The sequence below is a fragment of the Sardina pilchardus genome, chromosome 15 (assembly GCF_963854185.1).
Source record: "Sardina pilchardus chromosome 15, fSarPil1.1, whole genome shotgun sequence".
Lineage (NCBI taxonomy): Eukaryota > Metazoa > Chordata > Actinopteri > Clupeiformes > Clupeidae > Sardina > Sardina pilchardus.
The window spans coordinates 28,700,513-28,728,123 of NC_085008.1; the positions used below are offsets into that span (position 1 = coordinate 28,700,513).

At 42.2% G+C, this 27,611-nt stretch overlaps 3 protein-coding genes across 4 annotated transcripts in view; 1 reads left to right on the forward strand and 2 right to left on the reverse strand.

Moving 5' to 3' along the window:
- dnm3a (dynamin 3a) overlaps window positions 1-17,380 on the reverse strand; it is a 39,588-nt gene extending 22,208 nt beyond the window's left edge. The window contains exons 1-15 of one of the 2 annotated variants that reach the window (XM_062557067.1): window positions 17,094-17,380; window positions 16,524-16,712; window positions 11,280-11,353; window positions 10,746-10,895; window positions 10,110-10,313; window positions 9,408-9,506; window positions 7,463-7,623; window positions 7,229-7,371; window positions 6,538-6,673; window positions 6,047-6,114; window positions 5,516-5,654; window positions 4,263-4,349; window positions 3,007-3,077; window positions 2,499-2,550; window positions 1,418-1,447 (exon numbers count right to left, since the gene is read on the reverse strand). In XM_062557067.1, the coding sequence (XP_062413051.1) occupies window positions 1,418-1,447; window positions 2,499-2,550; window positions 3,007-3,077; window positions 4,263-4,349; window positions 5,516-5,654; window positions 6,047-6,114; window positions 6,538-6,673; window positions 7,229-7,371; window positions 7,463-7,623; window positions 9,408-9,506; window positions 10,110-10,313; window positions 10,746-10,895; window positions 11,280-11,353; window positions 16,524-16,684 (1,575 nt within the window). In that variant the 5' untranslated portion in view covers window positions 16,685-16,712; window positions 17,094-17,380. The remainder of the gene's footprint in view (window positions 1-1,417; window positions 1,448-2,498; window positions 2,551-3,006; window positions 3,078-4,262; window positions 4,350-5,515; window positions 5,655-6,046; window positions 6,115-6,537; window positions 6,674-7,228; window positions 7,372-7,462; window positions 7,624-9,407; window positions 9,507-10,109; window positions 10,314-10,745; window positions 10,896-11,279; window positions 11,354-16,523; window positions 16,713-17,093) is intronic. The other variant, XM_062557069.1, reaches the window with a different exon arrangement.
- A 722-nt stretch (window positions 17,381-18,102) lies between these two features.
- mettl13 (methyltransferase 13, eEF1A lysine and N-terminal methyltransferase) lies at window positions 18,103-22,818 on the reverse strand. The gene is made up of 8 exons (XM_062556888.1): window positions 22,399-22,818; window positions 21,544-22,294; window positions 20,971-21,170; window positions 20,512-20,701; window positions 19,727-19,912; window positions 19,234-19,446; window positions 18,802-18,933; window positions 18,103-18,572 (listed from the first exon to the last, which is right to left on the reverse strand). Exons 1-8 carry the CDS (start codon window positions 22,549-22,551, stop codon window positions 18,283-18,285), a joined length of 2,115 nt encoding a protein of 704 aa, XP_062412872.1. The 5' UTR covers window positions 22,552-22,818; the 3' UTR covers window positions 18,103-18,282.
- A 110-nt stretch (window positions 22,819-22,928) lies between these two features.
- On the forward strand, window positions 22,929-27,194 carry itpa (inosine triphosphatase (nucleoside triphosphate pyrophosphatase)). Its single transcript, XM_062555847.1, has 8 exons — window positions 22,929-23,023; window positions 23,487-23,544; window positions 23,642-23,706; window positions 23,804-23,877; window positions 24,412-24,443; window positions 24,567-24,679; window positions 25,315-25,391; window positions 26,865-27,194. Exons 1-8 carry the CDS (start codon window positions 22,961-22,963, stop codon window positions 26,992-26,994), a joined length of 612 nt encoding a protein of 203 aa, XP_062411831.1. The 5' UTR covers window positions 22,929-22,960; the 3' UTR covers window positions 26,995-27,194.
- The last annotated feature ends 417 nt before the right edge of the window (window positions 27,195-27,611 follow it).

Consider the following 27,611-nt stretch of genomic DNA (forward strand, 5'->3'; position numbering starts at 1 on the left):
ACAGAGGCGAGGGGCCGACGCGGGCGGGCGGGAGGACGAGCTGCAGGAAACGGAGAGCTGAGGCTGGCATGGGGGGAGATGACACAAACATCCTGTTTCACTGGACCACAGCACACACACACACGCGTGTGTTAAACCACAGCAAAGATACTGTACATAAGCTGCTGGTGAACACACAAATGGAGTAAACTAATGAGGTCACGTAAAAGGTGTGGATTTGACCGTAACGTAGCGCCTGAACAGAATTCTTCTCCCAAGATAAGGCTGAAGGATGAGGAAAAGCTTTCTTACTTATTTACATATTAACATCCTATTTTCAATTCATTCTTTACTACCACCTCACAATAAATGTGGTCATGTAAAGGATATATAGACACACACACATGCACACAAACTCTTGGTCTAATGAAGCCAAACACTCCATCTTCTTGACCACTGGCCGGATAATGCAAAGTCGTTCTGTGTCTGAAGACAAAGTTAGCAGAATTTTCCATATGCAGTCTACGACACTTCTCTGGTCCTGAACTATCCTACTACATAAAACCAACAGGATAACTTTAGAGACACTGAAAATACGATGTGGCCTCATCCCTTCAAATTCCACATGGAATCTGTAGAATTAAGCCAAATGATCCATGTGCAGATAATAGCTGATTTCAAAAGCACAGGTAGAGTTCAGCACAATAACGAGAGCGCAGGCAGAGGCTGGTTAAGGTGAGGAAATGTGAGAGGAAGTGTGTGATTTAGCAGGCCGGAGAGTGGAGACTGAGGTCTGCCCCAAGGCGCAAGAAGAAATAAAAAGCACCAAAAGATTTACAAGAGCCCAGGACACACGTGGCCATGATGAGGAGTGAGACCTCACACAGTCAGACTAACGCAGTGAGATCCCGGCACACGGCCTTATCTGCTCTAAGGTGACACCTCTGAAAATATTACTTCAGGGCTTCATTTCATCTGGCAGTTTTGTTTGTCTCAAATTTTGCAATATTATGTCTGTGTAACAGGAAGTCTACATTTTGGTTGGCTATGATTGAGATACTGCTCGCCAATCTGTAATGCTGCCTAAACAACTATGGTTTAGGATGTAATTGTTTGATGTAACTTTATCTGCACACCCACACTACAGCCACAGAAACTGTTGACAGACGTCTGAATTCTTCTGATGGACCTACTCAGAAATAATTTGAAGTTAATAAGAATATCGGGTGAGGAAAATGTCAGGTGCCACTTGTGTCCTTGAGAGTGCGTCGCTTCTCATGCTGATGGTAGAAAAGGTGACTGGTCTTTCTCTCTCTCTTTCTCTCTCTCTCTCTCTCTCTCTCTCAAATACACACCCACACAACCACACTCACACAGAGGGAGAAATATGCAGTCAGGATGGAGACAGCAATAAGGCTTACAGAAACTGGACTCATACAATTTGACGGCGAAGTAAGAAAGCTGCGCCCTGTAAGAACAACAGAGAAGATACTTGGGGTTAGGTGACTTAGACACACAACATTAGGGGCACTCAATCCACATGTCATTTCATCAAATATCTGCAAAATCACGCTGCAATATCTGGTAAAATAAATCATTTTCTGAAATCAGAACCTCACACCCGCAGTAAATAAATTACCCTAATTTCCCAACTATTAGTCGCAGTTTATACATTGATTTTGTAAAAATGTTTTCAATAGTACACTCATTAGTACACAATAGCAGTTAATACGGTATTAACATTTTTTTAACATTGTCCTTCAGCGTATGCAGTCTACAGCAGTAGGTATCCCCTTTCACAGAAGCTGAGGCTGCTGTATGTATGTATAGATGTACAGTATGTGACAGGGGTCAAAACAAAGGGGTCAGCATCACAACAGCCAAAGAAGGGGAAGGCACGGGTATCACAGAGGGGTATCACAGAGGAACAGTGATGGAGTGACTACAGTCTGTGTGTGTGTGTGTTTGTGTCGGGGAGGGGGGGTTTGGCAAGAAACAGAGAGGCTTGTTAATGTCAGCAAAATGAGATAGCACACTAACATACACATACACATACACACATGCATACACATAATACACACGCACACACACACACACACACACGCACACACACATACTGTACACATGCATAATGCACATACACATACATATACACATACACATACACATACACATACACATACACATACACATACACATACACATACACATACACATACACATACACATACGCATACGCATACGCATACGCATACGCATACGCACAAACGCATACACACACACACAGACGCACATACACATACACACGCACATGCACATACACATTAAACACATACACATACACACCCACACATATTCATGTACACACAAAGGCTGTTACAAACTCATCAAGTGAACGCAGCCATACGACACAACAAAGCACAGTTTCAATTCCAACTGTAGAAATACAGATTGTGAGGTCCCCCCTGTGGTTTTGTCTAATGGTACGCACAACACGGGAGGCACACAGTGACACACACCTGATTTCCTGCAGCAGGCTTCACACTTGGTTGACTGGTTCTCTGTTGAGCACTAAGAGGACAAAGGATAAGGAGAGACAGAAGGAGAGAGAGAGAGAGAGACAGACAGGAAAAGAGAGATATACATCAAGAGATATAAAGACAAAGAGAGAAAGAGAGAGAGAGAGACAAAGAGAGATATGAAGAGGCAGTGAGAGAGAAAGGGAGCAAGTGAGTGTGTGTGAGAGAGAGAGAGAGAGAGAGAGAGAGAGAGAGAGAGAGAGAGAGAGAGAGAGCTTTGGCAACGCTGTAACAAACAGTCATGCTAATAAAGCACCCTTTGAATTGAATTGAATTGAGAGAGAGAGAGCAGGCATATATGAAGAATCTGAGACATATTTACTGCATTGGAGGCATCTGAATTACGAGAAAATGAAACAAGGCTGTGTGCAAATATCCAAACATGGAAAACCGCCATTGGAAAACAAGGCCGAGAATTCAAAAACACACAGTACCGGATATGACTCACTTGGTAAACCCGATGAAGTCTTCATGGTTTGTGTTTATGTAGGAGAGCTGGATGTCAATGTGCAACAAAACCTGTTGGAAACACACAGAAATTCATCATTCATGATACTTAACACTTCACAAAGAATCAAATATTTAGAATCAGCTTGAAATCAAAGGATTAGTTATGTGGGAAAGGGGTCGTTGCTATGCAAAAATAGATAAAACAAGATTCAATTCTGAGTATGGCTATTGTAATGATGTTAAATGGCCTCACTGTTTCGTATTTTTTCCCTCGTGTTGTTTGAACTTTCAAATAGTTCCACTGGGTTTCTTCCCAGTCACTATACACAATAAATACACACTCACTCTGCAAACATGCCACCAGCATTACTGTGCAAAGATAGCACAAACACTTCAAAGCATGTAAATAATGCTTCTGATATCCTAGTAGTCTGTCCCTACTATATAAATATATAGTGCCCTCCATACGTATTGCAAGTCACATACTAAAGTTGACTATATAGAGGAATATAAAATCATCTATTGGAAATTTACTTTAATGCCTTAAATTAAATGAGGAAATATTCAATGTTTAAGGATATACATGTTCTTTGTAAATGAATAATGTGTCGTAAATAAATAAATGTATTCCGTAAAATACAGGGGTCATAAGTATTGGTTAACCCTACTGTATGTGTTCAAATTCCCTTAGAGGCAGGCAGATTTTTATCAATTTATTCATTCTCATTGAGCTCAATGCAAATCAAACCAGCTAATAGGCTAACTGAAATAAAACCATGTCAGTCTCTAGGTATAGTGAAGGTTATGTGATGATGTGGGGTCATTTTAATTGGCCAGTCTGCCTCTATGGGAATTTTAACACATAGGGTTAACATACTGTAGGCATTCCTTTATGACCCCTGTATTTTATGGAAAAATGTATTTATTTACAATACATTATTAATTCACAAAAGAAATTGGTTGGATATTTCTAAAAATATTTTTAATTTAAGGCATTAAGATCAATTTCCAAAAGATGATTTTATATTCTTTATAAACGTTAGCATGTGTTCCAATACTTATGGAGGGCACTGTATATGTGTATATACATATACTGTATATATATACACACACACAGGTCTTGTACTACTGCTGACTAGCGACACTAGTCTCATGTCTAATATCTTACATCATCTTCATTATCTACATAATGGCTGTACAGTACTGTATGTGTGTGAGTGTGTGTGACCACAATGTCATATCACAATGTTTGACCTGATCCTTGGATTGACTCTCTTGGTCCCGTATGTGGGTGGAAACAATCCTCTCCGTTTCCTCCCGCAGTTTAGGAAAGCTCGCCAACTGCAGAGAAGCACCACAACCGTCACACGTACACACACACACACACACACACACACACACACACACAAGAACACAGAACAAGCTCACACAGAAAACAGAACAGGCATCCACAGTTTGACAGTACTGGAGCTGTGTGGTTTAACATCTGACCTCAAATAGGCGGTCCAAAAAGGACCGTTTTCAGAATAGTTCAGCAACACTTTGTTAAAAAGTTGGCTTGTCTGGCTGTCTGTGCTTATTGCATATAACAGGCTTTTTACAGGAAATGCATCTAGCTTGGCCGGGACATTTACAGTGTCGACTCCGTCTAACAGTGGCATTGTGGTCTAGCAGCTGACCTCAACTAGGCCAACTGAGAAGAAGAGCTTTTAGGAAAAGCTCTACCACGCTGCGCGAACATCTGTTGATCTTGAGCCTTAATCTGAATGATGGTCAAAGTGCAAAGTCTTAGGTCTAACTGAAGCTTATTTAATAACTAAGCAAAATCTAATTGCTCATTTAACACCACAGGGGTTTAACAGCTGAGGCGCAAACATGGATGAGTCAGCTCAATGCTCCCACATACTGTACAGCATGAGATACAGTTCTGGCACAAGAACTTTACTTGTTGACAGACTTTGCACTTTGCCCATCTTTTAAAGGTTGTATTGCAGGCCTAAGCATAAATGATCTCATTCATCTAATCTTTCCTCACAATTCAGTGGCTGGCCGACCCATAAGCAGCTCATAAGGGGCAATAACTGACGTAGTCGGATAAAATAAATAAGTAAACATATAAGCATATCCTATCCCTGCTCTAGGGTGACAGGCCCTTTGGATAAAATAAATAAGTAAACGTATAAGTATAACCTACTCCTACTCAGGGGCACATAACTCTGGGGCAATAACTGACGTAGTCGGATAAAATAAATACCGTAAGTAAACGTATAAGTTAATCCTATCCCTGCTCTGGGGTGACTGGCCCTTTGGACAAAATAAATAAGTAAACGTATGAGTATAACCTACTCCTACTCTGGGGCAATAATTCTGGGGCAATAACTGACGTACTGTAGTCGGATAAAATAAACAAGTAAACGTATAAGTATATCCTATCCCTGCTCTAGGGTGGCTGGCCCTTTGGATAAAATAAACAAGTAAACATATAACGTATAAGCTGGTGCAGATACCTTTAAGGTGCACTGGTGCACCGTCCTGATGAGTTCCTCCACCACCATGTCCACACACTTGATGCAAGGCCCCTTGAGTTTAATGATCTGCCTCTTCACGATGGCCTCAAACGCCAAGTCTGGAGTGAACAGGCCTGTCCTAGACCAGGGTAGGGGCACACAGGGGACACAGCGACCAAGGGGAGAGAGAGAGAGACAGAGAGAGAGAGAGAGAGAGGGAGAGAGAGAGAGCCAGGGCAGAGTATTAAGCAACGAAGGAAGGAAAAACCCAGCGTGGAGAGAAATAAAGAGAGATGGGAGAAATAAAATGGCAGGCCAAAGGACAGGTTTACGGCAGGCAAGGGACAAGTGTGGGGAATAAAATCATGTCATGAGAGAAAAAGATGAAGTCATAACAGGGAGAGAAGAGAGAACTGAGGAAAGTAAGGATGAGGTGAGCAGTCGGTCAGTCAGGGACACTCGAGAGGTATAAACTTCGCCAACCACTAGCCTGGACACAGCAGTGATTTGATGTGAGGTGATGAAACTGACCTGACGCCGTGGATGTTCTTAATGGCATAGGTGATCTCGCGCCGAAGCTCCTTCTCATCCAACTCCATCTGAGGCCACCCGGGGGGAGAATTAGGAATTAGAACCAGGAATTAGAATTAAGGGACCGTTCCCACAAGGAATGATAACTATTACCAGAGAGGGTTAAAGAGCAGCGGTTAGTAATCAAGGATCTTTGCTATTACATTATAAAGTCATGAAGCCATAATGTGCCTATAATTCTTTTTCTGGGTCCAACTGCTCTCAGAGCTGTTCACTTTTCTCCATAGACAGTAAAAGAAACTTCTTTTTTTTTATTCAAAATAGCCTTCAAGGAAATTGGCATAACTACTCACTTGTTGCCTCAACCTAATAAAATCCTACTTTTTGAGGAGGCCTGGACGTTACCTCTGCTTTCTATCGCTATCATCTATAGTGATACAGAATAACTATGTAGATCGACAGTCAGTTGACAATGGCACCGCTGAGCTTACCTCAATCAGGTCGAAGGGAAATCGCTCATGAAAGATGCGATTGATTTTGGCTCCTCCCGAGAGCTCCACGGTGTCCACCTGATCACCGGAGCCTTCGATTTTCTTCTCAAAGTCCTGCCCGAAGTGCTGGACCAGTCTGCAGCACAGCACACACATGGGGGTCACTTCGGCTATTAAAGCCTGAGTACTAACTCACACACACACACACACACACACACACACACACACACACACACACACACACACACACACACACACACACACACACACACACACACACACACACACACACACACACACACACACACACACACACACACACACACACACACACACACGGGGGTCACTTCGGCTATTAAAGCCTGAGTACTAACTCACACACACACACAGCACACACATGGGGGTCACTTCGGCTATTAGAGCCTGAGTACTAACTCACCATGTTACTGTCACCCGCACAATCACACACACACAAAAAACACACACACACACAAATAAACACACACACACACACACACACGGATACACACAAATAAACACACACACACACACACACACACACACACACACACACACACACACACACACACACACACACACAAATAAACACACACAAATAAACACACACAAATAAACACACACACACACACACACACACACACACACACACACCCACAGTTCAGGCTCTCACTGTAGCATTGCTTTGGTTTTGCGGGAGGGGTCATCGGGTTGGTACTGCCGGTATTCCTCTGCCTCCTTGCCTAGCGCCAGCAGCTGGCCCTGCAGCTTACTGCGGAATGCCGGAAGTGTCTCCCGGATGTGATTTGTCAGTTGCTAGAAGATCACAGAACAGGGAATGTTGTTATGTCAAACATCAGTCTAAATTCTAAATGAATTCTCCAACCGCTTGACCATTCTGCCTTGCCTGGTTGAGTACTTGCTGCAGGTAGGGAGTACCCATGACATCGGCTAGGTGTTTATACGCTGGGTGAGACAGAAAGAACCTTCGCTCAGCAGCCAAAGCCACCTTGATGTCCTTCTTCCCATCAATGTCCCTCTGGCTGCGGTTCACTACCCCTATGTAGCCTAAAAAAGCAGAGAAAGGGGAGACAGGAGGTTAGGAGACAAATAGACAAAGACAGAAAAAAGGGACAGAGACAGGCATTAAAGGGGAACACATAGTTTCTTGAGGGTCACCGAGTTCTGTTGGTATGAAAAAACATCTGAGCATGGGGGCTCATGAACACCCCCAGAGTGTAGCACTGAAGCTGTTGGCTGCAGCAACTCAAGCTACAGTAGGTAAAGGAGGGGTTCCCCCCCCCCCGTACCGACAGTACACGGTGACCTTGAGAAACAGAGATATATTTGATAGCCGGAATTCGCCTTTAGACGGGAGAGAAAACAAGAGAGGGAGGGGTGGGGTGTCTGACAAACAAAAGTCCCTTTATATTGAACCAGCATATATCTCAAGAACACCTCAAACAGCTACTACAGAGAGAGATAGAGGGAGAGAGAGAGAGAGAGAAAGAGAGAGAGAGAGAGCGACTAAGAGAGGGATGGAGAAAGAGAAAGATGACCTTGACGATAACAGTCACTTATATCTGGCAACGGCGGGCATTAGCAGCAGGCGAGGCGCCCATATGGGCGTGAAACGAGGGCCAGCGTCGGGTTTCTGCTGCCTGGCTGCCACCGCGGCCTCTCAGTCTGAAAGCTGAAAGCTGGCCTGCGTGGCCAATGCATTAGCAGGGGCCAGAGGAAGCGTGAAGGCCCCAGCACCTGGCGCTGCTTTAGCTTTAGCCGCGGCACCGCTGCACCGCCGCAGGCCTGAGACAAGCCCTCTGTCTGGCACATGTTCAGCTACCAATCCCATCTACAGCGGCGGCAACAGCAACAGCAGCAGCAGCAGCAGCAAGTCCGTGTAACTCACAGCAGCAAGAGTTGCGAGTAACTCAAGCCCTGTGTTACCGCACAGCGAGGGGAGGACAGTCTGGACTAGACTGGACTAGGCCCCGGACAGCATTATTCACTTGACAACGATCCCACTCACACATCAACCGACTCAATACTGGGGGAGACCAGGGCCAATATTTACACACTGGTATGCAATCTGATACTGGGAGAAATGGCAGCTAATCAGGAGTAGAACTGTGATAATTACACCTCTTTCGTTTCCAACATCTTCAAAATATTTTTCTTCCATTTTAGTAGTAAAGATATTTTTAATCTGAATACGTATCAAATTTATTTACATGGCTGATATGTACTGTAGATGACAGCCAAAGAGTTAATTATAATTTAATGTAGAATACTTAACTCTATGAAGTCCCATATTATTTTGCAATTCAATTAAAGTCTAATGAGTAAAAACAATCGATTTTCACAACTAAATGTACTCAAAAAAACACAAACTTTCCTCAGACACACACACACACACACACACACACACATATACACACACACAAACACAAACAGAAACACAAACACAAACACAAACACACACACACACACACACACACAACACACACACAACACACACACACACACACACACACACACACACACACACACACACACACACACACACACACACACATAACACACACACACATAACACACACACACATAACACACACACACACACACACACACAAACACACGGTCAAGAGTTCTCATCTTTCTCACACACACACACACACACACACACACACAACACACACACACACACACACACACACACACACACACACACACACACACACACACACACACACACACACAAACACACAAACACACACACACACACACACACACACACACACACAAACACAAACAAACACACGGTCAAGAGTTCTCATCTTTCTCCACTGTACCTCTCCGTAGAGGTAGTAACCTGTTCTCCAGAATGGCCCGGGCATCCGTGCCTTCATCCATCAGGTCCAGCTTGGTGATCACGCCGATGGTGCGCTGGCCTGAAACAGCACAGAAGCAACATGCAGAGCGTCCTTCATCAAGCCTCCGTGCCAGCTGCAGCGCACTCATCAGTCATCAGGAGAACTCGCACAAGAGAGAGCAACGTTAAAGGAGCACGGCAAACTTTTTAGGCAACATGCCAACTTTTTACACGGGTTTTGGGAGCTAACGGTGGGGGTGTCAGACTGGGTTATTGAGCACCCAGAGAAGAGAGGGATGTGCTTTTGATCTAACTCGAGGGTCGATGGCAAATAAGCTCACTTCCCCCCAAAGTTGCCAAGTTCCTTTAAGGTTGTGTCTTGCGGTGAGTCTCCATCAACTCTATTTTACTCATATTCATTAGAAAACAGACAACAGCCATGTGCATACTGTAGCTAGGCCCAAAGAATTCACCATTCTATGGAACTAACATAATCATGGCAAACTTACAGTTATATGATATGACAAGATATTACAAATTGGCCTAGTTCTCAAGTAACACAAAACAGAAGACAGTGGCACTATCTTTTATCTATACTCATACTTAAGATTGTGGTCATGATCTACACTGATCTACACTGGCTGAGCACCAGCAGGTGAAGAGCCTCTTTGCCCGTTCTCACCCTGAATGTCCACATCTTTGGCCAGCTTGAGAGCGTCTGAATTGGCCAGGTCCATGTTGGCGGGAGTCACAGCGAGGATGAGGCAGTTCTCCCGGCAGATGAACTGCATGATCATGTCACGGATCTGGTACTCGATATCTGGAGGCTGGTCTCCCACGGGCACCTTGGTGATGCCCGGTAGGTCAATCAGGGTCAGGTTCAGCACTGGACAGAGATGGATAGGAAGCCTGACCTTCAAGTTGCACTCATAGAACAGTGTTTAGTTAGACCAAGATCAACTTCTTAAGCTAAGTGTTTCTTAAACCTTCATAAAGTAGCATTTACAGTAAAGTATTTGTATTGTAACAATCCAATATGCATGACCAAAGCTTTATTTTTTTATTTTTTTTAAACTCTGCCCTGAAAAAATCTTACATTAAAGCAAACGAGGACAATAATGTCATACAGATGTCAACAGGAATCAGTTGATTATGGGTGTTGGGACCAAACATACATAAAGGGGGGCATTCATTGATCAGGCAAAATCAATCACTTAACAAAAGTAGCTATTACTGCTAACAAAGGACAGTTCACAAAATTGTAAGGATGTGATCTAGCCAATGAGTGAAGAGAGATAATAGTGTGGGCAGGCGTTACCATGGGGTGAGTAAATGCGAAGTCTGATGGGGATGGGTGAGATGCCTTTATTGGCTCCTGTCAATCTCTCCGTCTCAGTTTCAATCTCTTTCCGAACTTCCTCAAAGTCGGCAATTTTCTTGCCTCTACAATGGAGGAACTCGGCATACTCTGGGCAGGGAATAATAAGATTGTTTCTGAAGGCATCAACACATTGTTTAGAAGAGGAGAGGTCTCCCCCTAGTGGACAATGTAGCATGTAACACCTTCTCCACGATGGTAAAAATACCCCAGCTTGCAGTGCAAGTACACAGCAGAGGTCACGTAGTGGCAGCTATAGTAAGATAAAACGGAGAGCAAGATAGCACGACTGGTATGCAAACGATGCCACCACGTCACAGAAAAGACACGTGTGATCAACATGGAAGTTTTCATAAATAGAATAATGAATCTGACATGTATCCGAATGACAATCATAGTGTCCTGTCCATAGTTTACCATTGTGAACTGGCATAGAAACTAGCACATATTCAAAGTTAGTGATGATGATCCCACCTTTATCATGATTGATGAGCTGCAGCACCAGGGGCCTTCGTGTTACAACCCCTGAACCTCTGGGCAGGAAATCCCTAAGCAGAATCATACAGGCACAATCATACCACATGATACAAACACATACTACAACTGTACACAGTCATATCATGATACAAACACATACTGTACTACAACTGTACTCAATCATAACACATGACATGATACACAATCGTATACTACAACTGCACAAAATCAAAAATCATGACATGATACACAATCATATACTACAACTGTACACAATCATACCAAATGATACAAACACATACTACAACTGTACACAATCAAATCATATGATACAAACCTATACTATAACTACACAATCACACCACATTATACATAAACACATACTACAACTGTACACAATCACACCACATTATACTGTACATACACGCATACTACAGTTGTACACAAATAAACATGCATACTCCACATTAACCCCTGAACTCATACTGCCAAGACATAACCCCCCTAGGGTATTAAGTCGCAATACTAATTGATGTCATTTATAGCTACAAATAAAAAGGCAGGCAGGCATGCAGACAAAAACAGACAAACACAAACACAAACACAAACACAAACACACACAGACACATGCACGGTCAAGAGTTGGCTTAAGACTAGTGCCAAAGCAGGCGGGGACAAGCTTTGTCAGCTTGCATGTCCAGAGAGTGAAACAGTAAACCCATTCCTTCAACCTCACCCATCTCTGGCCACCGTATTCAGTTATTTATGGCTGTTTTACATTCATACATGCCTGATTCTAAGCTGGTGTAGTCTGTACTCAAATAAGCACTTCTTTCCAGACATATTTATTGCATTAGACAGGAGTGCTACCTACGTGTATAGCAGTGTAAATAACACTGAGCTGAAAACATGCATCTGTGCTTTCTCACCGGTGTCAAGTCAAGCCGTGCTATTGCAAGAACGTGCATCAATTAAGAATTATGGGAATTGTAGTACATACATGCTCAAAGGGTGGCTTTGGGGTCAAAGAGAAAGTTTTGCTAAAAAGAAGGAGGCGACTGTCTGGGAATACAATGGGCCCATGTCAGGAAAGTCTTCTCCAAGGCCAAGATAATCAGCCTGACAGAACATGTCCTGTTCCGATCCCAGCCTATACGGCTCTGATGGGAAACTGGGAGGAAGCCAGCGATGGAACATAAACAGGGCAGGAGGGGAAGATCCAAGGGAACAGACCCCGTTCACAGCAGCGCTCGTGTGGAAAGGTTGACAGCTGTAGGTACAACTGCACGTCATGCCTGCACTAAGTCAACCAACACGACAGGCAGCAGAACCTCGGAACCTAGGTTCTAATACTAGAAGACAGTCCTAGTATTAGAACCTAGTTGTTTATCCAGTCTGTGCACACAATTGATATTATATGAGAGCTCGGCTTAAAGGAGCGAATATAACAGTCACGCCATGCGTGTATAAAATAATGCAGTGTTTTACTTCATAGCCCTCCTAGTGTAAACAGATTCTTGCTTGCATCCAGAGGAATGCATATTTTTTGTCACCCTATAAGCAACAACTTGATAAACTGAAAGAAGCGTGCAGGTGTGCAGCAAAGAGCAAACATTCAGTGGTCCTCCTACACATGACAGCAGAGGCAAATAAAACACTTGGAGAAGTGAAAGTAAAATGCTGCCAAGAGAACAGAAATGTGGCAAAAGGCACTCAATGGACTCTAACACTGTGTCTCAAATCACCTACTTGCACACTTCAAATACTTAGTTTAAGGATATTGCACATACTGTATATTGGGACAAAACTAACCAGCGAAAAGTGGGCACTGCGAAAGTAAGGGCTACAGTAAGTGTGTATTAACCTCATATAGCAAAATCAATGTATAAACCGTGGCTAATAGTTGGGAAATTATGATATAATATATTTCATGGCACACATGACTATGGAGAGACAAGGAAGCAGGGGAGATTCCCCACACTAATTCCTTAGGTCTCTCTGCCTTTAGGCGGTCACTTTTTATGGGCTAGGATTTTTGAGAGCACATGGCTGAATGAACTTTCCCAGCGGCAATACAAGCATCACGCTGATCTTTCCATCTAACGCTCAAGATAACTTCCTCTCAGTTCTAAAGAGCTAGAAGCAGAATGAGCACAGTAAGCTGAGAATCATCAACATTTCTCTAAAAACACAGAAAGATACAGATCGTATCCAACATGAAAAACAGCTTTTTGTTCAGTTGTACCAAGTATATTTGGACTTTTATGAAATGCTGTGTCATACACTCTATGTAAATATATGTTACTTTTGACCTGATCTAAACATTTTTGTACCACACAAACACCCCCATGACCTGACTCAGCCATTTTTACACACAACCACAAACACAGCAGTCCTGCATGCCTCAAAACTCCCAGAAAATGACACTTCAGATCGAACATCTGAGAGTCTCACACAAATGACTTCCACTACAGCATCGGCAGTATTTCCTGCAATCCAGCTGGTTGAGTAGCCCTGACAATACAATAGGGTGTGTTCCCATGTGTATGGCATTGTCATTGTGCTTCCTTAATGTCTCAGGATGTTTTCAGTTACACTTTCGGCGTTCTCCTGTAATCATGCATTAGCTCTGAAACTACAGGGAAAACATTACAGTTGAGCCAAATATGATTCATACTCAAACAAAAAAACAAACAAACATTATATTAAATAAAAATCTGGCATGGGTATGAGTAAGTATTGAGATTAACTGCATTTGAAACACACATGTCCTGGACAGATCTAAATGGACCAGAATGTTCTTAATAGCCCAAAGCAGTATACTGTAGTTGGGTGAACAAATTAAATGAAGCTGGTCCACAGAATGGCCTAGGCTACATCGGGTCCACAACTGAAGCGTCAGTTTGCGGAGCATAAAAATAGTTTTAGAAGACTGGTCCGGTCTAATTTTTTCAAACATATGTGCCGCTACCACATCTGGTGTACCGTAATTTCCCAACTATTAGCCACGGCTTATACTGCACTTTGACTTTGCAAAAATGTCTTCATCTATGAGATTATTCTACGGGAGCAGTTAATATGGCATTCATTTTATTTTGTTTCTTTTAAGTTGCAGAAAGGCTGTCCTGGACACAGGAAATGACTGTAGCCAGTTCCATTGATTATACTGGAAGCTAATTGCTGCAGCAGACGCTTCAATAACGGAAGCCTCAGTTATGTACGTGCCTGGTGCAGCCTCCCAGTCAGACAGCATTCTCACAATATTCAAATGGCTACTGGGCTGCTTTTCTTAGCTAAAATATTCTCATAGGGGTTCAATTGTTTTGTAAAAAGAATTTGCAAACAATTTCAATAACATATTACCCAACAACGTCTCACTCTAAAACTACCTTCCTGAATATTAGGTTATGTGACAAAATCTCATATCTCTGTTCTGATTTACAGTAGCACTAGTGGGTTAGCAGGATTTATTTACAGCAAATAGGCCAGGACTCAAGTCCCAATTCATCCATAATTCAGTCAGTGTCACTACCTAATCAAACACAGATTGGAGGCACCAAAAATGAACTGAGCAGCCAAAAATCCCTCCCAGCAAAGGATTGCACTAAACCAAACCCTACCACCTTTAGACATACAGCTTGACAAATGCAGTCTGTTGTATCTATTTACTTTGAATAAGTAAAGTGAAATGCTCTCAAGAGAAAAGTGTGGCACCAGGCTTCTTGATCCATTTGGAGCGGGAAGGCAAGGCTGAGTCTTTCCCAAAGGATGAACTACTGTATGTGTGTACATCTGTACTGACTGAAAAGGCCCCGTGTTGCTTTTGAAATTGGGTTAAGTGTCCATTTTTGGGCACATTTTTGTTTGTTGCCTGATGTCCATCAACAGCTACAAATCAACTTTAACTTAAAAATAAAAACACATCTTCACTGCATAACCCAGTCAACATTGAGTGGACAAATAATATTAATCTATTATTTTAATCTCATATCAGAGCTACATGGCCTTGAGGCAATCTAGGGATCTAGTGCCCCGTCCGTCCAGTGAACAGTTTTTAGTTTTGTAAAACGTGTGCTTTGCCACCAAGCTCTGTCATGACTTGGAGGGACACTGTAAAAACACCTCCCGCCTGCCTTTCTACCCCCACCCATAGTTTCTGATAACAGCCCCAGCTCTGCTCTTTGTCACCATAGCACAGTCATTTCTGGAAGCCAGGAGCCACTTCAACAGTAACGTCACCAGACCTGAAGATAATCCACCCAGCCCTTAACTGGTCAACAGTAACGTCACCAGACCTGAAGATAGTCCACCCAGCCCTTAACTGGTCAAGGCGCCAGACCTGAAGATAGTCCACCCAGCCCTTAACTGTTCAAGGCACCAGACCTGAAGATAGTCCACCCAGCCCTTAACTGGTCAAGGCGTCTTTCATTTAAGGGTCCTTTAGTGCAGTGCACTTCAGCGCAGTGAATTCCGTCGACTTTTCACATAGATCTCTGTTTCTCGAGGTCACTTTGTTCTGTCGAAAAATAACTAAAACTATCAGTTCTACCCAGCTCGAGTTGCTACCAGACTGGGGACATGAACATGGGGGCTCATGCCCCTAGAGTGTAGCGCTGTAGCAGTGCAACTCCAGCTGTATGGTTCTGGTTATGGGATTTGTCCAAAGTGAAGTACAAATAAAAACAATACAATAATTAATTTAACAGTGAACGATTTCAAAATAGCTGCAGAATGCAGCAACTTGAGCGAGGTAGAACCGATTGTAGAACTTACTGTCTACAACCCAATTTACTTTCAAATTGTTACAAGTTCTATTTTTGGTAAGGGTAAAATCATTACAATTATTTCAAGCATTGTAATTGTGCATTATTATTGTGCATGGTATAACTTATCAGTAAACTAACTTGTCTCATCTCAGCATAGAGTTCAACCTAGGCCCACATTTTGAAATTGTGTGACAACTGAGAATAAACAACATGAACAAACACACAGGCAGACAGACAGCCACACACACACATACAGATGGCAGAGGTGGATCAGGCATGCCCTGTCGAAGATTCTTGGCAATGGTTGGAATGGAACTGCAAACTGATGACAGTAATGTGGAGGAGGATGCCAATCACTTCATCCCTCTCAACCGTTACAGTGAGTATTTCTATTATGTTGTGTTAATAATACATATAAACCATGGAAATAAGACTGAAACAACTAGTGCAGTAAATTTAACCTCACTTTACTTACCTCCCCACAAAATTTTCTAATACTGAGCTCTTTCCTGCACTCTGTCCGCCAACAACAGCGATTTGAGGGAGGTCCAGACTGCATGTTTGTCCAATGGCACTGAAAGCATCTTGCAACCGGTTGACTAAGGGGATGAGATCCTCCATCCCCCGGTTACCCATGGTGACGGAGCCACAGGGATGCAGGTGACTGAAATGAAGACTAGCCTCGTCAACTTTAAAGAAAGAAGTTCAGTTCACAGTACACAGTGAAGTCATGTCAACACCATCTAACCGACCTTTAATGTTACTTATGATTTACAATGATGATGATTAATTCACTATTAAGTCACGCATTCAAAAGTTATATTCTTAAAATGTGTTGCCAGAGCTTTTTCAACAAGTGGGTTATAGCCTACAGTACGTTAGCTGGCCAGTTAGCTTACTGTACATGCCTTTGAAGTTATTGTTAGCGATGGCCAGGCAGTGATATTTTGAGGGGGTCCCTCGGGGTGTACGTGAGCTAGCCAGTCACTTCAGTTAAAACAGCGCTTGAAAAAGCTGACATGATACAAAGACTGTTCCGCCTTACCTTTCTGGATAACTTGAATGTCGAAATATCCGCTTTCATATCACTGCCACATTCGGTACCAGAACGGTCCAGTTCAGGACATAAAAAGTCTGCCCGCGCGTTTTGTCTACACTGGAACTTCAGGACTTTGACTTTGGCTAGTACAACAGACAAATGGAAGTGAAAAATAACTTTCCTTGGCCATTTAAGTCCGCGTTGCCATTCGGCGAACTGGCAAAAGTCTTCTTGGCTTGATCCAACTTTCACTGGGACGAACTCTTCGGGAAGACGAGACTTCGCGCACTGACAGCTAACGGTAATCTGCGCACGCGCTTAGTTTAACAATCCAAAGCAGCCACACCTCAGTTGGAAATTTGTCATATTTCTGGCTAAATTACAGTAAACAAATGTTCTATCATTGGCTACAATTCTATTCTGGGAGAAATCGCCTTCACAAATGTGTCAACATGGTTGTCAAAATAATATTAGTCAGGGAGATCAGATTGCCAGATCAGGATTGTGTCCCAGTCTGCCAGAAATGACTCTTTCCTCCTCAGTAACACCAAAGTTCAAGCCACAACCCTGAGGGGACAATGATCAGAGTAAAACAAAACACTGAAACAAATTTTGCAGTTGACCTCTAACCATCTTACGATATTGCGATACCACCTTGCAAAAGTTACTGAATTTTATACTTAGTTGGACATTGTTCCCAGTTGAACTTAAATGCCCACTTTCACATATACATAACCCCAACAAAACTCCACAAGTTGCAATGCTCAGAAGCCATTAACAAGAACTTGCAGTTTACTACTTGCTGTCCAAACAGATTACCTACTGCAACCTCATCAGAGGAAACGTTTCTTTCTGATACATCAGCCATATCTCCATTATAACCAATCAGACAATGAAATTAGTGCAACACTCAGCCAGAAAAAAATCTTCACCTGACTTGATCCTTTACTTTGTTAGTAAATACTTAACAGGCAACAAAAAAGATCTGACATGAAACAGAGAAGTTGGGAAGATAGTACAAGCCTTTAATAGATTCATTCATTACCATCACACCATCCATATTTCATCATCCAGAGATAATTATCTATCTATATGATTGATATATCTAATCTATATGACCATGATATATTATATACCACACCTTTTTCATTCAACTGTTGTATTCACTCACACCCTTCCATGATGACATCTGATGTTATGCTATCATGAGATCCTCCAGCATTGCAGCAATGTCAATGTGTGGGCTGCTGGGTCCTCCATTGCTGTGTGCTCTCATCGCCCCCTGCAGGCTCTTGGCTGCCCTCTTCAGCTCTGCTGGGACACCAGCGTCTTTGTCTTTGCCTGCCTCTCTCAGGCAGAAGAGCACATCATTCACCTCACCCTCGATAGGGCGGGAAAACACCCGCGGGAACACCTGCCGTAGAGTCCCCATCACCTTCTGTCGTAAGGACGTGTCGCGGCACACCAGATTCAACATAAACACCCCTGAGATGGAGCAAATGCAGAAAGAATTAGGCTAACAGTGAGAATTTGTAGATGAGATACAATGGAGAGAATGATTTTTTAAATTACTAGTAACTCTAAACTAAAACTAAATAAGTATAGTAGATCTATTCAGATGGTGGTAAATTAAGCACTTCTATTTAGAGGAAATATACATCAATACAACAGGCCTTTTAAATGCAGAAGTTATGAACAATAATACACATCAAACCTCGTGAACTTAGCAAGCTGAACACTTTTTCCAATAGGGCCTTTTCTACAAAGGCAGGCGGAGGGCAGCTCATTCCAAGGCTGGGGTCTTTACTGTCAACGTCAAACATGATGACGTCAAAAGAATGTCCACCTATAAATAGAGCAGAGTTGTAATGTCAGAGGAAGTAAAATATCGGAGAGATATTTTGAGAGCAAGATATATCCAACAAAACTGTAACAGTGCCACAGACAAGGAGAGGCAATACGAACTCATTATAGTTGCCTGCCTGACTCACAGTCTCAGTCATTCATTCCACCCGCACATCCATGAAGACGTGTTCCCCATGTTTTCTATTTACCCCACTCTTTAGTCAATCCTTCTCTCTCCTTCTCTCTCCTTCTCTCCCCCCACCCCCCACACACACACACACACACTCATTTCTTCTCTTACCCTGGCTTTCCAGAGAGGCGATATGGGCCAGCCCATCATCCAGAGTGACCTTAAGTCTGTCGTTTGGCTGGAACTCGAACCAGGTTTTAGCCAAGTCGAGTACTGCAGGGTCCAACTCCACCACCTCCACTTGTGACGATGGGACAAACTCATGCACAAACTGGGCCAGTCCTCCTCCTCCCAGCCCCACCAGCAGCACAGATATGGGTTGTTCTGTAGAGAGATGAAGGTGCTGCTGTTAACCACATACAGTCATTTCCTGCATATAAGCCACAGGACAGTGTTTTATGCAAGTCAAAAGAAACAAAACCATATTAACACCATATTAACTGCCCCCCTGTATTAACCTCACAGCTGAACACTTTTTTGCAAAATCAATGTATAAACCGCGGCTAATAGTCGGGAAATTATGGTATTGGTATGAGCACACATCTTAAGCACACAGCCACAACTAGAGAAACAGTTTTTATGGCAAAATAGACCAATATCATACCTTTGTTAGCACTTGTGTTCAACCCTAACAAGGCCAAACCGGCGACCATAACCTCGTGATGAGTGCAGCATAGGACACTGTGATCTACAGATGAGGGACTGGTGTCTGAACCTGAAGCACTGGAAGGGGCTTCTGAAGCTGTAGGATTTGCTTTCCTCTTATTCTTCTTCTTGCGTGCTGCAGCCGCTGGAATAAAAGACAGTGCCATCAAGGTGACTGGTGAGCACATTGTAGAAATAGGACGCTGGTATGTTATTGTTAGTGATCTACTGTAGCTATGTATCTGCTGCTCACATGGCCTGAAGCTTTGTAGCCTTGGGCAGTATAGGAAAAGAGCATAATAAAGCGTTGGAGGGGAAGAGTGTTTGTGAGAAACAGAAATGTATAAATCAAACAGCACTGTGTAAATGTGAAACAGAGGAGTCCTTTCTACTATGCTGTGACAATGTGTAATAACAAATAGCAATACATGTTGTTTTACAACAATTTTACACCATGTTGACAATGGGCCATGCTCACTTTTACCCATCTTTAACATCAAAATGTCTAATGTTACGTCTGCATGTGTGTTGTATTTCTGTTGGCCTGTTTTCTGTTTCTGTTAATTTCAGACGGCCCCGTGAGTTAATAGCTACTGATTGCCCGGTGCTGGGATTGGGGACATGACACTAAGCCAACATACACTCACACTCATCAAAATGTCTAAGCCAACATACACTCACACTCATCAGGCCCTCGTGATCTCTGCAGTGGACAAAAGTGGGCTTTTCATGATCCCATCTCACCTTTTGCCGGAGCGCGGAGGCGACTCTCAGACTGCACCAGCTGGTCATTCTTCAGGAAGATCAGTCGGCGGTAGAGATTGCCGTCTTCTCCTCTGACATCCTCCACAGAGTACTCTCCTGTGAGCTCACTGACCCCCTTCCCCACTACTTTCCGCCAACCCAGATCCCCTCCAACAGACAGAAAGGGCACCTAGGTACAGTAGGTAGGTAGGTAGGTGGGTACATAGGTGGGTAGGTGGGTAAGTAGGTAGATAGGTAGATAGATAGATAGATAGATAGATAGATAGATAGATAGATAGATAGATAGATGGATAGGTAGATAGATAGATAGATAGATAGATAGATAGATAGATAGATAAATACTTTACTGATCCCCAAGGGGAAATTCAAGACCTATGCAGCAATAAGGATACATTAGTTGCAAGTGTTGCATTGTATGTGTTGCATGGAGATCTCTACCTGCTGATTGGCTGGCATTCCTGGAGGAGCAAGTTCCATCACCATTGGCGAGAGCTCTGCTTGAATGGCCTGCATGTCCTGATACTCTTGGTCTCGGTGCATAGACACAACAACTAGGCGTCTGAAATTGGCACTGGTCGCTAACTGTGCACGGCCCTCAGCAGATCCATAGAGCCAATCAGACTCACGACCTTGTGGCACTGTGGATTCATTTCAGGATATATTTGTCAAGAGATAACTATAACTGTTACACAGTTCTTACTGAAATATGACAGCCTGCAGCAGAATTATAACAGTGAGAACGTGAACCCAATGTGTAGCGCACACATACACATTGTGTTATAATTAAACAGTACATATATTAACTATAAAATATAACTATAAATAAATATATTGGCAAGTGTATTGTTATAATAACATGACTTAACGCAAAAATACATTAAAAACATATTCAATTAAAACAAAAAATATAAATTCATCTTCAGCATAGTCAAGGATGTCAGTTGGCCATTTAGCTGAAATGTTCAGTTTTTAGCTTGTGAGCATTGACAGCTCTCTGACAGAAAGTCTTACCTATGAAGATTGCGAAATGGTTGAGACGCGGCACTTTGGCACTGGGTGGGCTGTCCTGCACTGTGAGGGTGTAGCGAGGCAATCCTGTGGCTGAGTGGCACAACGTGAGAGAGGGGCTGCTGGCTGAGTCTGTGCCTCCACGGAGCTTCTGCTGCAAGAGGGCGTAAGCCTGCCTCTCTTTTACTGCAGCCAGAAGGTCAGGCACAGTTGACAGTCTTTTCGGGGCACCATCTTCCCCCAAGCACATCTCCAGCACCAGAAAAGGGGGTGGCTGCCGAAACTTGGTGCAGACAAGAACAAAGACTGGCAGAGCAAATGTGGAGTCAGAATCGGTGTCCTGGTCCTCCTCCTTGGCCAGGCAGTGGAGCCGTACGGCCCAGCCTGCACTGGAGAAGTGATCCACAGCCAGACGTACCACACGCTCCTGAGCCAGAGTAATACAGACATACCGGCCTCCAACGGCTAACACTCTACTAATCTCTGTCAGCATCCTCTTGGCCAGTGCACCCTCTTCTTCGGAGGCCATGGCATCGAAGGTACTCTTATCTAACGCCACCTGATAGCTGCCATCTTCAAAACCTGTCTGAGTGGCATCTATTAGTTGGAAAGTCAAGCCTGGCCGGCGTTCAGCATTACGCTGGTTCATGTGCGACACTACCGTCTCGCTGGTGTCAATGTTGGTGAGCTGTCGATAGCCCACATCATAGAGTTGTTCGCTCAACTCCGAGTTACCACAGCCCACTACTAATACCTGTATTGGAATAACACGAGATTAGACAAGAAATACATGTCAAGGATAAAAGGATTTACATTTGCCACACAATCTATGAATGTACCGATGTTTAAATATTTTACCTGATCACGAGGTTTGATATATTTGTGCAGCACTCCACAGAGAGAATGATAGTCGCCATACCATTCGAATGCCTTCTCTCCACGTTTACGAAAAAAACGCTCCCAGTAGTCCGCCGAGCTAAGCTCCTCTGTAGTGCGGGGCAATAAACTCATCCTTTCAACTTGTCCTCAAGCTACTCTCTAATGAAATATACGTTGCATGAAGAAAAATGTCATCAAGTGCTGTTGATGTCAGCTAACAGTAAACAACTGCAAAGCAAGTTAATCAACTTTGGCAGCAACTTGATATTTGTTCTAACCGTTTATCCCTGCGTATTTTCATAACAAGATTAAAGAAAATGTCTTTAACATCAGCTTAGTTACTTAGTTCGGACAGTTGGTGTTAAGTCTTGCTGTCAAGTGTCCACCGGTACAACCACATGGATGGCACGGCACGTCTACTACTCAACCCGGACTCATTTCATAGCCGTACATACACAGCAGGCCCTGATTGGTCAGTTTTGTTGCGCAAGGAACCGGATGTATTTATATTCCGGGCATTTCTTTCCTCCAAGTTGCAAGCATGGCAGTGCCGGTTGGAAGATCAGTTGTATTTGTTACTGGAAATGCCAAAAAACTAGAGGAGGTGAGAATTTCACTGGTCTGATCGCGCGTTATACGATTGTTTACTGTTCAGTGAAATATCTTTGAATATTGTAAGCCCCAGGGCCCACTGGAATACTGTGCGGTTCTAACATTAAATGATAGACATGTTAAGTGTTAAGGTCCTATTCTTTCACACAAACTTATGTCAAAACCACTTAAAGGTGCAAACATTGTCGGGTTTTGGGTTGATTTGACCATCAGTTAACTTTCTTTGGCCTACGCAATAGCAAAACATCATAGAAGTGATCAACGTCAAAAACATTACATAGACATCTATGATTTGACACCTTCGACGTCAATAGTCGGTTATAGTTATTCACACTCAAGAGTTAGGCTACTATAATCTAGTTTGTGTTGCACAGTAGTCTCATCTACAGTAGTTACTCATTGGGCTACTCCTGGTCTGTTTCTGTTTTTGTTTTGTTTTGTTTTTATTTGAACAGGTTATCCAGATTCTTGGAGACAAGTTCCCTTATAAACTGATCTCGAAAAAGATTGACTGTGAGTGTCTGTATGATCATGACGAGCGTTATTGAAATTCAACAGTACCTTTTAGATATAAATGGATAATTCTAATATGACTTTTTCATTTTTATAGTACCAGAATATCAAGGTGAGCCGGATGACATCTCCATTCAGAAATGCAAAGAGGCAGCTAAACTAGTAAGTAGAACGTGCCAAACCTGTTTTATGTGCGTAGCCTTGAACTGAAGATACAAAAAGAACAACAAATCCATTTTCACCATTGTATTTTTCACAGGTTGATGGACCAGTCATTGTAGAAGATACCTGTCTGTGTTTTAAAGCTCTTGGAGGTCTGCCTGGGCCTTATATGTGAGTTTGTTTGTTTATTCCGCTGCACCGGACCCCCCGAAAGGAGAGTAAACCGAACACAGTTTTCTGTGAATATCTCGAACTTAGGGCCTAGGATGATTTTTTCTTTTTTGTATGTTGGTCTCAAGGGGCCATGTCAAGCCAACCCATACCCACTCATTTGAGAAATAGCGCCACCCAGTTGAAAATGATAAAGCAAGAATGAGTCTGACTGTTCAAAACTATGCGATATTTGAAGTGTGTGATCATTATGCCATACAATAAATAAATATGTGTACATTTTGTGACCGTACACTACTTACGCACACACAAACATGTATAAACAACACACATGCACCACATGCGCTACACACACAAGACAACAGCAAGGGACATTTGTGACGATCATATTTTGTGCCGTTTTGCGATACATCTAGTTATTGTTATTGTTATTATCATTATTATTATTTGTCAGAAAGCCATTATTTGTATTCATCTCTTTCCTTGATAGTGCCGTTCCCCTCAAATCATTTTCTGTTCGTTTTTCTTGTGTAGAAAATGGTTTCTGGATAAGCTGAAGCCAGAAGGTTAGTAAGCTTGTTTACTCTTAGATAGTCTCGAGATATGACTGTGATGTAACATACCGGTAATCATTTTTAAACCATCATTTTGACTTCACCCAACCTGTTCTCTTTTGCCATTATGCTCAGGACTGAACAAACTCTTGGCAGGTTTCGAGGATAAATCAGCCTGGGCTCTTTGCACTTTTGCTTTCTGTGCTGGAAAAGATGAGCCTGTACAGTTATTTAGGGGGAAAACTGAGGTAGGTATATTGCCATGGTCTACCGTCAATCGACCAATCAATCAATCAATCAATCAATCACACACACTATCAAGACAAAGGCTTGACATCCGGACATAAATCTATGTACCTCAAAATATGTGATTATATTCAACTAGATTTAGCAGCATCTAGACCACCGTGGCACAAAATACAATTTTTGATCTTTGAAACTTCTTCCAACAGATCATATTTCCAAAATGTTACTGTGAGCAGAAAACTGGATCACAGAAGGACATTCTGTAATATGTTTTTAAAAAATGTGATGTTGAAGAAAGCACAGAATTATCATAATTTTAGTATAAATAGAGGGTATTTCAATTTAGGCTATATTGGGTCAAAAAGAAGTTCAGTAATATAGCTAACCTAGTTGCACTTGTTTAGCAGTGGAAATACTTCAGATATGCATCAAATTAAGTAACAGCCTACTAACAACATTTTCAGATACAATTGAAACATGTGACTGATTAACCACTAAAGTTAACAAACATAGTCATAGTTCAAGAAGGTTTCATTTCTATGCCTTGAACAAAGCGCTTGGCTTGATTATGAAATTACCAACATACTTGCATTGTTGAAAATCTTGGATGATTACTTAAATAGACTTTGTGTTACAGGGGCGCATTGTTGAGCCCAGAGGACCCCGAGATTTTGGATGGGACCCCTGTTTCCAACCAGATGGTTTTGACAAGACGTGAGTGTGGTTGTGTGCTGAATATATGGCCACTAGAGGGCAGTATATCTTCAGAATGATCAGAACTGGCTCTGAGAATTATGATTTGAAGCAACATTGTAATAATATATTCCGAAACCTTGGCGCCACGGCCTCACTTGCATCTACTTCTGCAACAAAATCGATCTCTTTCTCTTTCAGTTCTAGTTTTAACAAAGAAATCTCCTCACTTTAGTAGCCTACTAGGTGAACAAATAAATTAGTTGGCAGTAAAACAAGGCAATGTGATTGGTTCTCCACACGGCATCCTTATCAGACACACCTATTCACACCTATCTGGTTAGCATGAGGGGGAGATATCTTGTGGACCAAATACACCCGCACACCTACAGTACATTCAGAAATATCACGTTATCATTACAATCCTTGTACTGAGACTATTAAAATTATACCAAACATGAATACATTCACATTTCATAACATATAACTACATCAAGGTAACTCCTTTGTCTTGTGTTTGTGGGGCCTTTTCATTAGCATTCAATGGGGGCAGGGAGTCTTTGTTTATTGGCTATGGGAGCTGCATGGTTGCTGAAACTCCAGAAATAAGTCTAAATTTATTACCATCAAATGTGAACTATTTTTTGTCTTATTTGAAAAAGAAAGCATACAAAACATGTATAGTGTGAAATATGTAGTAAAATGGGCCTACACTACTGTGTGATTTTATGCAGGTCATAAAAGTGGTGCTTGTAGAGTCCGTTGTTTTCTGGTGGTACTCATTGTCAAAAGTTTGAGAACCACTAACATACAGTAGTAGTTTATCAGTGTACTTGCTCACAGTCTCACAGTTTATCAGTAATTTGTTTATCAGTGTGGACAAGTTCATAGGCTGTAATCATAGGTATGATACTCTATAACAATGGAAAATTATAAATACATGTAGTTAAGGTTAGCAAAAAAATGTCTCCCGATTCACTATGTGGCTTCCCTGAAGCAAAAGAATGTTGAAGTACCAAACCTCTGTATTCTCTGAAGTCCCTCATTTTGAATGAGATGTCCATTCTCCCTTATACCCAAGACAGTCTACTCCAGTCAAGTATTTAATGCCCAGAGAGAACCAAAAATAATGGCCTTTAAACTTCTGAACATGCATAGTATTTTTCCCATTCAAATTTGTAATGAAGGGTCATGAGCCAGCGTGAGCAATGTATGAAATGGCAGGGATTGTGGCATTTTGATTCCAAAACACTATATCCGTTTTTAAAAACATTAAAAAGTCATGTGATGTAATTGTTTATTCCAGGATATATCTATCAAATTGCAATTGTGTTGTTTTGATTTAGTAAACATAAATCAAATAACAATACCCAAAAACATTTCTACTAAAATTAGTTGGAAAACAAATTGTAAATGGTGTATATAGGTGTAAATGGTGTATATAGTGTTTTGGAGCCAACCTCTTGGTTTAAAATGATGTCGTTATGTTTGTAGCTATGCGGAGCTTCCCAAAGACGTGAAGAACTCCATCTCTCATCGGTTCCGGGCTCTGTCTGCCATGTCCGAGCACTTCTCTCAGTTGAACGACACACCGGACACAAAGAGGACAAAGCACGGCGACTGACCATAAGCTACAGTATTCACAAACTAAAATAATTGTTACAACAGTTGCATACAAGAACATAGTTGTTCATGTGGTTGATCATACCACTAGCTGTTTGACCAGAAATTATGTTGAAAGCCATATACTGTAACCTTTTTATACATATAAAAAAGGACACTCCGTCCCTTGCCTGTTTTTAATAAATCCATTTTCTCCACCCACTGAAGATTTATGTTTTTTTATTTTCTTCTCATCAGGTAAATAGCTGTGGTGGATAGAGCTGGTTCTTGATTAGGATGAATTGTGTTTTATATCATGTCAAGTAGCTGGACCCAGATCTGTTACATTCCATCTAAATAGAGAATCTCAAAGAGAAAAAAAACAACAACAACACTGAAGCAAGAGTAAATATAGTTGCAAGAATAGATAAATATAGTTGCAAGAATAAATAAATATAGTTGCAAGAACTGCAGGATGTCAAACTATAGTTGTTTTTGGATGTCCATGGATAATCATCCATAACTGACGGCATAGAACAGTAAACAAAGTGTGTTTAAAAGGCCATTGGAAATCTGCATGGCAGTGAAAGTGACTATCTGGATGACTGGAAATAACATTATACGTGGCTTTTTCCACAT

Excerpts from the sequence above, each read along its gene's own strand:
- mettl13 (XM_062556888.1), bottom strand. The coding sequence starts at position 22,551 with ATGAGTTTATTGCCCCGCACTACAGAGGAGCTTAGCTCGGCGGACTAC. Across the intron at positions 20,702-20,970 it reads GAATGCCAGCCAATCAGCAG|GTGCCCTTTCTGTCTGTTGG; the intron begins GTAGAGATCTCC and ends TACTGTACCTAG. Across the intron at positions 19,447-19,726 it reads GAACACAAGTGCTAACAAAG|AACAACCCATATCTGTGCTG; the intron begins GTATGATATTGG and ends ATCTCTCTACAG.
- itpa (XM_062555847.1), top strand. The coding sequence starts at position 22,961 with ATGGCAGTGCCGGTTGGAAGATCAGTTGTATTTGTTACTGGAAATGCC. Across the intron at positions 23,545-23,641 it reads GATCTCGAAAAAGATTGACT|TACCAGAATATCAAGGTGAG; the intron begins GTGAGTGTCTGT and ends TCATTTTTATAG. Across the intron at positions 24,680-25,314 it reads TATTTAGGGGGAAAACTGAG|GGGCGCATTGTTGAGCCCAG; the intron begins GTAGGTATATTG and ends TTTGTGTTACAG.